Genomic DNA, 14,942 nt, shown 5'->3' with positions numbered 1-14,942 from the left:
AAATATCATAAATACAGTTCAAGAGGTGCTGAGGTAGTAGGGCAATAAATATATTACAAAAAAAAAAAAGAATAAGACTAGAAGAAAAATAACTAGATACAACTTTAAAAGTCAGATTTATTGTATTTATTCTTGACAAAATACATATAAACTAATAGTTATACTATGGATGTAGGTATGTTGAGTAGCCACATTAAAAATCTTGTGTTGATATTTACTTTGCTTTTTGATTTATTTTTATGTATTCTAATTATATAATAGTTGACACATCAGAGTTTATTCAGATTCTAACTATTGTTGTTTGAGTCATTATCGTATAAAACTCTTAAGTTGCATATATTAGTTATCGAGGAGAATTCACATTATAAGTAATTAATTACACAACTAACATGAAAGATGAGAATTTGTTAAGATATAAAACAAGTGTAAGCAGTTTCCATCAGCTGTTGTTAGTGACCAAATGTTTTCTATCATCTCTTATCATATAAAAGATGAACATTCTTTGAAATTACTCAGTCAGTGAAAATTTCTCTCAACACACATTTCTCTCTACATTCTTTTTCTCTCTCTATTTTTTCTTAAACACAAACCCTAGATCAAGATTCTCATAGAGTTCTATATAAAAATTTAAGTACTTGTTTAAAGACATTGATCATTAAGAGAATGTATCGCTTACTAGAATCATTATGGAAGTTGGAAAAAGCAAAGAGAAAATGAAAAGAAAAGGAAAAGCTAAACATATAATTGTTGCATAGCAAATGGTTAGCACGAGGCCAGCCGACACCTAAAGCTGTTGCCCTAATCTCAAAATATGGGCAAAAGGATACTTGTGTCTCTATTTAAAATAATTTATTATACATTAATCTAATTATAAACACCATTCAGTCTAACTTTTTCCTAACCATTCTGGAATAATTATAATTATATATATATATTTATATATCAAATTAATAATTAAAGTCATTTATTGCGTACTTGATCCATGCAAGCACGTTAATTAAAAACCCATTATATATTTTCAATTAGTTCAGAGAATATGCTTGTGTTTGTCAAAGCTGCAGCCTATTTAACTCCCATAATTCTGACTGAGATTTCAAGAGCTGGCTAAAAGCCACTCTTGCTCATTACAAAAATTTAAAGTTCGAGCAGGCTCCATGTGAAAGATGCCCACTTTATGAAGTTGTCTTTTGCCTATTCTCTAAGTGGAGACATTAAAGAAAATTTGAGAAAATTCTGAAATTTCTAAACTGGCATTTTGTCGGAGAGTGGGTTGCTTTCGATAAATGCATGTAGTAAAGATGAACATGGGAGGCAATTGATCCATTTTGAGGAAAGAGTTAAAAAGTTAAGAGGTCCACTTAATCTTTTTTTTGAAATTAGTGACAGAAAAAAGAGTTCAGAGGGTTACATTTGCTTTTGCTTAGCCTTAAAAACAATGGGCAGGAACAATCCAAATAATTCTTCCCAATATTTATCATCACAAGATATTGGATAAGCATATATTCCTAGGACTTACAGAGATAGGATCGGATTGGTTTCTTGTAGTTAATGACGCTAAACCCACTTCATAAGGACCAAAATATAGTTAATGCCTAGAAATTGTGAAGCTGTTTTTTGAAACATGCTTTTAACTACCAATCTCTTCATGGCTTTGCATGATTTCTTCTTAATGGATCATGACCTTGATGCTTGAATAGGGTTCAGATAAATGAAATAAAACTGAATGGATCATGACTTGTCCAAGTGCGATATGACTAAATTTTGCCATTGTATAAAGTAGGCCTCTTGAGTTTATAATTTGCATGAATTGGATAGTCAAACGGTCTAATAACAATTTAAATATAAACTAAAGTGATCAATAATAATAAGTTAAATATACTTAAAAGTTATGATTTAGATAGACAATATTAATATAAACTTTAAAATTTATTGAATATTTAATAAAATCTGATAACTTACTAGATATTAATTAGATTCTCTCTACAAAACTCATATATCATAACTTTATCAATTAAAAACTGTCATTTAGAATAGGTTTTATATAAAAAAGATCAATCATTCTAATATAGATAATCTCGATAATGTTATAATTTAGATTATATGATGTTTCAGATATTTCTATAACTTTAAAGTTTTCAATTTAGTGTTTTAGAACTTATGGGTAGATCCTAAAATTAGAATTGATAATTGATTGATTGATTTTATTTAATTTATGCAAAATTTTGAAAGAAAAAGAATTGAAATGCATTTGAAGGTCTAATTATTTCTTTGGTATTTAATATTAATTTGTTTAAAAGAAAAGACAATGATTTTCTTCACGATAAGAAAGACCTTATTGCTTTGAGATCGTGTGGTGATGCAAAGCTTTCTTTATTTGAATGTTGAAGAAATCAAGTGCTCTTCATCTTCCTTCAAATTAAACCTCCACTACATTAGCTTCTAATGACATCACCATAGAAATAAATCAAACCCAATTGAACAGAAATTCAAAGGCATCTTTAATAAGTATGATCAAATTTAGAAATATCTTGATTCTTTGACTATTTAAACAAGATAAATATTGAACAAATTAAGTTTGCTTTTGTAGTGAAGACAATTGGAGAAAGGAAGGCCACAGAAATTAATGACATTTTTCTTCGTGTTTGTATTTGTTTGGCATCACAAAAATGTTGAATTTGTCTATGAATTTTCGTAGGTTTGCTGTTTATTGAGGATGACTGTTGTTTAGAATTTTCGCCCCGCTAAAAGAAAATTGCCAAAGTCATTTTCTTTTTGTATATTGGATTCAGGTTTATTCTTGACGAATTGACCCTTATTATATTAACTGTCAATGAATAGTTGGAAGGCAATTGATCTAATATATAATGTTTAAAATTACATTCCCTTCTCTCCAATGCACAATACAAAGAAAAGTTATGTATTTTTCTGTTCTTCTCCTCCTCCCAAGGTTATCAAATACACTGTCCCCCAAAATTATGCAAAAATTAGATAAAGATGGTTTAAGGCAAATTGTGTTGTGAAAACTAATAATTTCACTGCTAATCATCCAACAAACCATGCTTGGAAATATTTTTAATAAGATAGATTCGTCATATTTAGAATACGAAATTTATTATTTTTGATTTACAAAATTGATATGATTTTTTCCAACATTGTACATATAAATATTCTTAATGTACAGTAGTTTTTCTCTATCTAGACAACCACTTTTATAAATTAATAAGTATGAATATTCTCTTGTTTAGACGTCTGAAAATTGTCAAAAATATCTTTAAAAAAAGAAAAAAACCCTTCTCTTATGGGTATAATTCCTTCATCAGGAAACAAACTTTGCAAAAGTTATAATATAATTTTGGTGACTTTATAAAACAAGAAAATTTAAGACAAAGTATAATAAAACTGATAAAATATTAAAATTTTTAGAAAAAAATTTAGGTTTAAGTCTTTGTTATATTTGTAAAATTTTGACTTATTTAGTTCAGTAATTATAAGTTTGATTATTATATCTCAAATTTATCTATTCAATTAGCATAGGTGAGATCTCTAATTAAAAATAAATAAATTTCTGGCTTGATGAAAAGTATTTCATATATGAAAGAAAGCTTTGTGTGATCTTAACATGAATTATTGTAACGTTATATTCACCAAAATGGGACATGTTCCCATCACTGGCCCCATTAAATTGACAGGAGCTTTGATTTTATTTCTGTCCATTTGATTTACCTTTCAAGTTAATATATTGATTTCTTTCCAATAATGTCGATTTCTTGTTAGTATTGTATCTTCCTACATCAGCCCTGATTCGTGATTCAGAAAATGATGAAGAAAAAAAGTTAAAAGCCAGAGCTAAAAACTTGAACAACTTAATTAATAGAATAGCGTATACTTATGAATATGTAAATTTAGAATTAAACCCTAGTTTATAGTATTATTTTATTCATCAATTAAATAATATTTTAGTAACATTAACATACATGACCGAGTCACTAATGACGTTTAGGAAATTTCTTGAACTTGGGTAAACATTGATATTGTTTTAATTTAATAAAACTCGGGTAAATATATAATCTTGTGAATTATGTTTTGTGGGCATACTTTGCTCAATTTTGTTGAATGTCTTATACACTTTATATATAAAATCTATGACAATGCAAATGTAGGGTATTAAGTTTAACAAGTTTGTGATAGGAGATTTCAATAAACTATTATAAAAGGAGGCTATCAGGTTCCTTTTTCGATGCATGCACGATAAATACGTATTAAAATATCGTAATTTAACTATTATAAAAGAGGTTATCAAGTCTCTTTCTCAATACACACACAATAAATATTCATTAAAATAGTATAATTTTAGTAGAATATGAAAAGAAAGACTAGTTTTATCATATTAATAATCGATCGAATTTAAAATTGATTCGACATCAACTAAGGATACATCAAGTTTGCCGCATTCTATAATGTATATGCATGCCATTGAATATTGATATTGAATTTAATGGATATATTTGTGAGAATTTGTGCTTAAATCTTACAGAGAAATGTTATATAATTTATCTTACAGGTATATCATATCCATTGAATATTAATCACAAAGATTTTGCCTTGTAATATTAGGCATCAACATTAATAAACGTCGCCGTTCCAACGTTCTTTAACGGGACATTCCCTTCCTCGTCCTCCATGTTATGCTTTTGAAAATTTGGTTTATTGTTGAAAATGAAGGGCACATCAGCATCGTCGAGATCATTATCATCAATGGTGCCAATATAAATGCACGAGCATCTCTCTAGAGTGTTGAAAAAGGCAGCCGCGACACCGTTGATGAGCCATGCAGCCGCTCCATCTAGCTTTTTCCACGCAAAAACACAGCCAGGTGCGGTTGTTGCTGCCTGGATCGTCGGGTTCATCGTTACTGACGGGGTGGTGGCTCTACTATAGCACCCGTTTGGGCTGCTGCGGGGGACAGTAGCAGTTTCAATTAATTGACGATGAAATTAATGGGCTTAACATATCTGAAATATAATTTTATATTAACACATCATAATCTTCTAGATGAAGTAGGCAAGGTTCTTTGGATGGTGATGAAGGATACTTGGTGAAAATGCCGAGGAAAGGGACAATTTTAAGAATAACATATATATATATATATATATTTGTATGACACTAAATGTCAATGTATAACAATCTTTATTATTATATAATTTATTTGTTAAGTGGGTTTATATTTGGAGCACCTACGCTGAGTTTTCTTGGTTCTAGGGTCAACATATTCGAAAGGTGTTACTTAAATTATATATGAAAGGTCAAAAGACATATTCCCACTCAAAGTTTGGTGTATTATGGAATTCTTATTTGTAAAATTTTAAAAGCTTAAATATCCATTTTTTTGTTAAAATTTTTTATAATGGTTAAGAATAAAATCATCACTTAATAAAAAAATTAAAATTTTATCTTATTTCTCCCTTTAATTAAAAAACTAATAATTTTCTTTCACTAAAAAGTTTGAAAAGTTATCATTTTCTCCTTAGGTTTTTTTTTCTTTTCTTTGGCCACCTCCATCGTTTTGATTGACAGCCAATGCTTCTCACCCATCTTCCTGTTCCGATCGCTTAAGATATTTTGTCAATAGTCAAAGAAACAGATGAAGACTAATTTGTCTTTGTTCAACAAAAAGACAAATTTCCTTGGACGGATGAAGACGAATCATGATGTGTCATCATTCGATTAAGTGATTTTGAATTAAAAATAAAATAATATCCACGTAATTTTTATTTTCAAGATTTGTTATTAGATTCTATTGGATTTAGTGACTAAATCCACAATCATTAAGTTAGTCAAGTCAAAAATTTAATTTTGATATGTCGTCAGAAAATACTGAAATATATATTTTTTTAAATATGAAATATATATATATTTTTTAACTATTCTAATTATCAATTGGGATGATGTGTTTGTTTAGTTTCCAACAAGGAAGAATTGTTTGTAAGAAGGCAAAATATGAAGACAGTGAGTAAATTTTACAATATGTTAATTAAACATTAATAAATAATTATGATATTGTCGCATTAGTTGAAAAACTTAATGTGATGCAAGTTTTTGGATTTACAATTATTACAGTAAGATTTACAAATCCAACAACCCCGATGATGCTAGCAATTTTTAAAATATATAATGGTGGGGGTTGTTTTTAAATATAAAAAATAAAATAATAACCCACCAAATCTAATTAATTAACTAATAATTTCTTTTAGTTGGCTAATCCTAGTTTTGGCTAATTTAAGCCAATTTCTTCCTGGTATTTGAGATAAGGAAGTAAGAATCTAATGCCATTCATTTTGAAGATATTCTTTCCCTGGATACTACTTAAGGAATTTTGATTTTGCTTGTTAGAAATTAAATTACTTTTTTATATAAATAAATGTTGCACATTAAAGTCCAAAAATCTTTAAATGTTCACTCACCGTATAAACTAGAGATGATAATAGAATGAGTAAGAGTCGAATACCTTAATTTTTACTCTCTCTCTCTCTGTTGGGAAAATTCCTCCCCTCACCCCTTCTTGCCCCCCAAGCAAAAATTATCCACGCTTTTGTCTCCCTTCATTGTTAAAAAAAAATAATAAATATTTATTAAATGTTAGTGTATACATGTAATAATTAGAAATTTTTAAGAATAATTTAATATATAAGAATTTAGAAAATATATAGTAGAAAAAATAAATCAGAAGGGATAATTCAAACATATGTTAGAGATATATTTATCTCTATCCCTTTCTTATTTTTTATTGTGAGATTTTATCCATTTTCATTTCTATTTTTCTTGTATAATCTCATCTCTGATCAGAAAAAGGCAAGTCGAAGATTCGATTTTACAGTTCAAATTGTTATCTCGAACACAAACAAATCTCATCTCCATTTTCCCTTGTTGTTGGATTCTTTTCTACTGTGGGCTTTATTTGTCTTTCCTTCTGCTTTTCTCTAATCGGCCTTAGTCATTTGATTATTGGGCCCAAGCCCAAAATCCTTCAACGAATTACACGCCATTTTTTTTTAATTAATGAATGATTATAATATAGCATTCATAATTTAATATATTATGAAATTATCGCATACAAATTCCGGTTTTTGATTTTAAAAAAAACACAACTTTGTATCTCCATTTTTATATCATAAACCACTATACGTGCAATATTTGATTTGTTGAATGAAATGAAAATAAAACTGTTATCAACAGTCAGTGTTTTTAAAATCAAACCAGATCGTTAAGGTTGAATTATGGACTAATCTACAATCCAATTTGGTTTCACAATCTTATCTTGTCTATATATAAATATTAATTTATTTGAAATTCGGTCAAACTCAATAAATCTGTTGAATCAAAAAAACTATTTAAAACCAACAATTTGCAATTGGGTTTTTTTTCTTTATCTGTGCAATAAAGTATCAATTATTTAGTTAATATATTTGAAACTATGTTTTATATTTAAAAAATGCGATAAATGTTTGTACTATTTAAGAAATACATAATAATTTGATAATAGATTGAACCTATTAGTTTTTCGGTTGATCCTATCAAACCGTGAACTAATAAGATGACCAATTTTAGGGCTGGATTCAAGCTGAGCAGAGCTCGAGCTTGGCTCATTTTTCGTTATCAAAATGATATCGTTTTTAATATAGATTGATCAAAACGACGTCGTTTTGTATCAAAAATTTTAATTAGAAAATCTGACGAGTAACTAGAACTCAGTTAAGACCGGCTTGTTTCAGACTCGACCGAGCCGAGCTCAAACTGGCTCGGCTTGAGTCCAGCCCTAACTAATTTGATGACCAATGTGATTTTAAAAACACTGTCAACAACAATTCCTAATAGGTAGTTTATATTTTATCAATTAACCAACCCTATTAGATTTTAATCTTGTTGAAACATTTTTGCCCCTTATGGGCTGAAGCCGTGTTGAATCTAAAGTTGACCAAATCGTACATTAAAGCATCTCAAAGTCTAGTCATTCCAAGAATCCAAGAACTAGAGAAATAAATACATCAAAATAATTAAAAGGTTAATTATATACAAGTCAAATGGAATTACCCTATTTTATTTTTATCTTTTGACCAAGGATGAATGCAACCAAAGTTCACCTACAAAATTCTGTTCTAAGCCTTGGATCTTCGTTAATTAAGATAATCATTAGACACTGAAAAATACTGGGCATAATCAAGGATGTCTTACTTCACTCAAAACAACTGATAAATTTTTCTGGGTTTTACTTTGTCACTCACTATTCTCACTTTGATCTCTTATGAAGATCTAGTACAAACCTTGTAACCAGTTTTTGATGTGCAAGATCCCTTATGAAAACAAACATAGAGCATACTCCTGATTAAACAGTAAATATGATTCCTAAGTTAGAAGAATAGGATTAGATTGTTCCGTCAAATAAGGGAAGTTTACTTAGATGAGATTGAAGAAAGCATTTTCACTTGTTTGTCCTTTGAGGGTGTGAATACATATGCGTGCATAAGAAATATTTTAAGAACTAATATACGTAAAATACAATACTGTAAACTTTATTTAATAGTATATACACAAAAGGATTCACTCTATATGTATGAAAAGAAAGGAATGCAACTTAATGATGATTCACATTTTTTTCTCCTTCTACCTTGATGGCTTAAAAACGGTTATGATTTTTAAAATTACTCAATGAAAAATGATAAGTAATATTACGTATATAAATAAATTGATATAATTTGATGTGGTAATATCTGATTAAATGATTTATACACTTTGTTTAAATGTATTATTTTATTTGTAAAAAATAATGAGGATATTAAAAAGAAGGCAAAAGTAATGGATTATACAAAGAGATACAAGTGAATATATAATAGCAAGCCTAGCTCAGTGCTTACAGCATCTAGACGTCCAATTTTTCATATTCTGGCTCCACCACAGAATTAACTTTTATCTATGGTTTTTCCCTCGGAAAAGGGTTTTATAAATGTGGTGGGACGCAAGTACGCAGAATGTCATGCCTGATAAGCCCCACAGAATTTTGTTTGATTATGAGAAATACTTATCACGGTGACTGTCTTCGTGATTTTATATTTCTAAGCAACATGATCCGTGGTTGTTCACACTAGGCAGAAATGACGCACAATAATATTAGCTCTTTTTGACCATTTGAATGAAAGGTCACACATCAATGTCTCCCCTATATGGATGAAATAGAGGCTTAATACTTTAATCTCCGTTCATATTTCTGTCTTATTTTTTATACGAGAATAATGGGGAATCCTCGTTGTCATTGCTTCGCTCTTCCCTTCTGCATCCTTGTGGAGAAAGTTTTCTACACTTTTCCCTTCCATCACGGTAAGAAAAATAATGAAATATTTATTAGATTTTAAAGTATATTTGTAATAATTCAAAAGTTTTAAAAGTAATTAAATATATAAGAGTTTAGAGAATATGTAGATAATGAGATTAATCAAAGAAATATTTATTTCTATTCCCGTCTTTATTTTTATCTATATTTTTTAATCATTCTGTCATTTTTCTACCCTTGTTCTCGTCTTTATTTTGATTGAAAAATCTTTTTTTGTTCATAGAAGAGAGGGCTAAATACTCAATTTTACAAGTTGAATTATTACTTTTCCAATCCCATCAATAGCTCTATTACATGTACCATCTAAACTATTGTAATTTGATTTCCTTAATAAAGATGATGGTCGGTTTGAATTAGAGGTTCTTGTTTTTTTATTGACCTAGAGTTTAATACACAAAAGAGACAAGATGGATAGCCTTGTTTTCACCGGCAATGTCAATCGTTAAAGGCAAATGCATGGGGAAAAAATAAAATTATACTGGCCCTGGTAATTGAACCACCTCTTGTTAGTCAAATAATACAGACACTGGGTTACCAGTTGATATGATACGGGTTGTGTTTTGCATGCTTTAGTCAAATCAATTCTACCAACATAATCCTGACGCTGTGGGAAAGGGCCAAAACTTTTATCAGTAAGTCCTTCATATATTAATCTTCTTTCATGAAGCCCTCGTACGACACATGCAAACAAACATGAAACGGGGAAAATATTTTCCATATTTTATATGTTTCCGCAATTGCTACAGACCAATTAAAAATATGAAAAACTTTGAGAATCATTGGAGGATTTTTGATATATTTTATTTATTAATTTTTAAGATAAATTTTTTTTATTTTTAATTAATATAATAAATAATATAAAAATATTTTAAAATAATTATAACTAAAAAATATTTAAATAAAATAAAATAAAATATTATTTTATTATCTCTAATGAAACATAATTATTTATATTTATTACATTTTATTAAATATGGTAATTATTGATACTTAGTAATCATTTAGGTATTGATACTTTTTTTTTTAAATTTTAGTAATAAAATATTATTAAAACTAAATGTACTTTAAGGATGTTTTTGGATTGACCATGGATCCTTTGTGATGCATGTTACCATTCCTTCTTCTATATATGATCCTTTGTGAAGCTGGCAGTATTGGCTTTGAGAAATTTTTTTAATGAATGTAAAAAAGGTAAACGATTATGAAGAGTTGGTACTTATATAAAGCTGGTTTCCCCGAAGTGTGTTTAGGGTAGAAATAATTAAAAAAGGTCAATTATTGATGGTAAGAATTTAGGATTTAACAAAAGCTGAATCAATGAGTTTGGTCTAAAGGAATGCATTATTAAATATGGTTTTGTGAAACACATAGTTCGAGTGGTCTCTTTCCAACACATGGAATGCGTTTTCTTGTTGAAATTTCTGTGTTGCGTAGATGTGTCATCACTTTCATGAAGCAGTGGCTGACTGTTTTAATCAAGACTCATCCTCCAGAAACTATTGCTCTGGTTAATGTATATTTCGTCATTCCTTTGATGGCCACAAGACTTATTCCCACCAAACATTTAGTGTATTCTCAAATTCCCACCATCATCTCTTCGTCAACAGAGGGAGATTAGGATGATTTATCTCTCTTCGTTAGCAAACAAATTGTCTTCATTTGTCGATGGAGAGAGAGAGCCAGCGAAGTTTTAGGATGAGAAGAAGAGGTCGTTGGAGGTAAAAAAAAAAAACCCTAGGTTTGGATAGGTTAATGTCACTTTTCAAAAGTGAAAAAGTTTAAATAAAGTTGAAGTTGTCAATTTTTAAAACTTGGGTGGGAGAAATAAAATAAAATAATATATTTTTAATATTATTGTTAAAATGACGATTTTATTTTCATATCTAATAGAGAATTTTAACAAAAGTTGGATAATAATGAGTATCTGAGTTATTAAAATTTCGTAGGTTGGAGTTTGAGAATACACTTTTGGCCTTTCTTTGATAGGAAGAGATAACAAATTAAAAAAAATTACTGATCACATTGTATATCCTCATTCCATGAATATATTCCCTGCCATGAAAATAAAGAAATGAGAGAGAATTAATTTATAGTAAAGACAAATTGAGTAGGGTAGTTTTATAAATAATGACGTGTTATCATGTGATTAGATAATTAAAAATCAAAGATAAGATAATATCCAATCAGATGATAATATATCATTGTTTGTGCATAAAAATTGTACACATAATTTTATTGAAACAAGTAATAAATGGTAGTCAACAAAAGTTTTGACCATACCCTCCACTTAAGACATGCAGCAAGTAGATCATGTAAATCGTTTAGACTTGGAATCAAAAGGAGAATGAGATTATTCAGCTACTATATCTCGAAAGATTAGATGGAATGCAAAATCATCAAGTTGGATGGTAAAAATGTATGGAGCTTGCTTTACCTACTTAAAGGTATTCAAATGGATATACTTTTGATTCTTTCCGCCGAACAACCCAACCCACAAACTACTTTGTTGTGCAGTTAGACTTCTCTAATAAAATTGTATGAAGACTATGTCAAAAAAGTATCCAATCATTGTATAGTGACTAGTCTTAGAAGCCGTATGTAGCAACTAAACTTGCATGTCATCTATTAATACACACGAGTAAACTATTCTATCTAGAGATAGTAAGAAGAATGAGTTCTTAAGAGTCTCTAACCATTTCCACAACTTGCTCAATACATTTCTATCTCCTATTTTTACGAGATTAGCACAATCAATAGACCTCTTTATTCATTTTTGCTTCTTTAATTACACAATGGTTTTTTAAATAATAGAAGTCTTGGGATGGCAATTTGTATTTTTGTATCATTACTCTACCAAATACTTCTAGAAACATTAATAACATAACACTTGACATAGACTTTTAATTGATAAGCTGAACTACTTTGAAAATCCTACTTTGTTTCTCATTGTTTATGCCAAATTACATATCTAATTTTTCATACTTCTTGTTGGTGGATTTTTGTTAACAACAATTTGACGTTACAAGGAGGGTCTTTGAAGAGCTCTTCTTAGTTTTCTAACAAATAACTTTTCTTTCTTTAACCAAAGTTGAAACATTTTTTGTATAGTTTTGCACAAATGATAAAAAAGTTCAAAAAATGTCTTAAGTGGTCAAACTACCAGTGTCAATCAAGGTATTCCTCTTGTAGAACAACACATATATGTTACTGAAAACCAACTAGCACCAATTATTGGATTACAAATAGTAGCCTCTGATGTGGGAATGATTGAATGACGCTATTTGAGATATGGGCAATGTCATGAACATTTTGATTGGTGTTTTCGCTCGATTAGGGAAAAATTAACCACAAGACTAATAATTAAGGAACACAGATAGGTATTTTAGCTCAAGACCACAAGAAGACTTTCATATAATGGGAAATCTCCCTAAAACCTTTTACAATAATTTATCTATTCTTTTTCATGACAACAAGAGAAAAATATCTTCTCCTCTCAGTCGAGATATTTTTTATATTACAATATTTTCTTTTAATTCAATTAAAATGGAAACAAATTCTTAAAATTATGTTTGAATTAGAAATATTGATTGCCCTAATTTGGTTGTTACCTCTCTTCATTAGACCTACAAAATATACAAGACTATATGAGAGAGATAGAGATTTAGTTGTACTTCTACAAGAACATACTCACCTATACCACTTTGTGTGCTCATCCTACATACTAAATAATTAATAAGCTATAGTATTGAAACATAGACATTTTGAACATCGGATATAACTATTTTAAAAATCTTACATCTCTTTTACTTCTCTTACATTTATATCACAAAGTAATAGATACCAAAGTTTTTCAAATTCTCATTGCTACAACCTAGTTTAATTTGCATAAAATTTTGAATTATATAATTTAATTGGTGACGAGAAATCTAACCAACACACTTGTTATTTATTTATCCATATATTTATAGTTAATATTTGTGTATTTTTTATATTTTATGTTATAGAAATCATTAATTATTTATAAACTAATAACTAAAAGCTCGGTTGTTGTATTTTTTTTTCTTGTAGATAGTTATATTCTTGTTTTGTAGTAAAAGCTAAATAGGAGAAGCTTTTGTCCCGTTTTGCCAACCTCCCCTGGCAGGTTTCACACGCCCATTGATTTATTTAGTCTTCTCTTATCACCCCCCTATAAACTCACCCAAAAAGTTCTTTCTTCTCCGTGTTCCAAAGCTCTCTCAATATATAATATATTCCTCTTCAAAATTCCATCTCTGCAACAAATCACAGCATGGCTAAGGTCAAGGTTGCCACCCTCTTCATGATACTCCTCCTTGTACTATTCTCAACCCTAACCAACGCCGTCCGTCCAGAACCAGCAGCTTTCCCCCACAGTTCTGTTGCTAAAACACAAGTGGTTAGTTGATTTTTAATGTTTATTTATATCCCGTGGGAAAAAAAAAAAAAAAGAACTTATCGTTATCATGTTTATTTACATTTTTTTGGAGTTTTGACAGGATAATGTTGCGGAAGAAGACTGCCAAGGAGGTTCAGATGAAGAGTGTTTGATGAGAAGAACTCTTGTTGCTCATACTGATTACATCTATACGCAGAAGCAGCATCCTTGAGATTTTCTTGTTTTATTATATAGTTTTATAACAATAAAAATGCCTCTTGGTTCAGCCATACATCTTGGTTAACTTCATCAAATTTGGGGTTGCAATCGCATAATAATATATTTACATGTGTGTCTATCTGTATATCTATTCCTCTCTGTTAATCAAGTAATATATGAAGTTTGAAATTATGAGTCTGATGTTCTCCATATAAAATGCCTGTGCAATCTTGGGTAAACCAAATTAATCAGATAGTTTTTTCAAGAATTTCTAAAGATGAAGACAATATCGTGTAAATGTTGAAACTATACAAAATATGTTGTATACAGATGCATCTTTCATTTCTGGTGAAGCTAATTACTCAAAAAAGGCAACTGAAAGTAATGTAAACAAATTTTGCATGTGATGCAAACTCTCACCTAAACACGATAGGTAGATTCCTTGTTTACCAAGTATTTGCTCCTCCCTTTCCTTTTTCAGCTCAGTACACACATATTCGTTGACTAAAGGCAGAAAGGCAATTCAAACTTTGCATCAATTAAAAACCATAAATCCACAATTAGGCCTGTATCTAAGTAGCTTTTGACTATCAATAACGCTTTCCACCGTGCATTTAGCAAGAAAGAAGCTGCGGAAACACAGGCTTCCCATGGTACTGCGACCACTCATTCATATGCATCAATGAAGATTCATGTCTCATCCCCAAGCTACGTCTTCTTGATGTAATATATGATTTTATCATTTCATGTAAATGGGTTGAGCATTTTGGATATTCACGTGGTGGCCGGCGATTGAATGTACAAGAACAAAATATAACAATAAAAGAAACGGTAATGGAAATAGGAACAAGTGTTGGTAATGATAGGAAAAGTTGAGCACTTTGGACTGTTGGCTAATGTTAATGTGAATAGACTCATACCTAACCGTCTTCAAGGGGATCATGA

At 29.5% G+C, this 14,942-nt stretch overlaps 1 protein-coding gene across 1 annotated transcript; it reads left to right on the top strand.

Annotated features, from left to right (window-relative positions):
* Positions 1-13,567: 13,567 nt before the first annotated feature.
* On the top strand, positions 13,568-14,189 carry LOC123198512 (phytosulfokines 3-like). Its single transcript, XM_044613195.1, has 2 exons — positions 13,568-13,799; positions 13,900-14,189. Exons 1-2 carry the CDS (start codon positions 13,674-13,676, stop codon positions 14,008-14,010), a joined length of 237 nt encoding a protein of 78 aa, XP_044469130.1. The 5' UTR covers positions 13,568-13,673; the 3' UTR covers positions 14,011-14,189.
* Positions 14,190-14,942: the final 753 nt, after the last annotated feature.

This window comes from Mangifera indica, chromosome 16 (genome assembly GCF_011075055.1).
Source record: "Mangifera indica cultivar Alphonso chromosome 16, CATAS_Mindica_2.1, whole genome shotgun sequence".
Taxonomy (NCBI): domain Eukaryota; kingdom Viridiplantae; phylum Streptophyta; class Magnoliopsida; order Sapindales; family Anacardiaceae; genus Mangifera; species Mangifera indica.
Note: the sequence above shows the minus strand (reverse complement) of the source record. Positions and strands in the feature narration are given on the sequence as shown.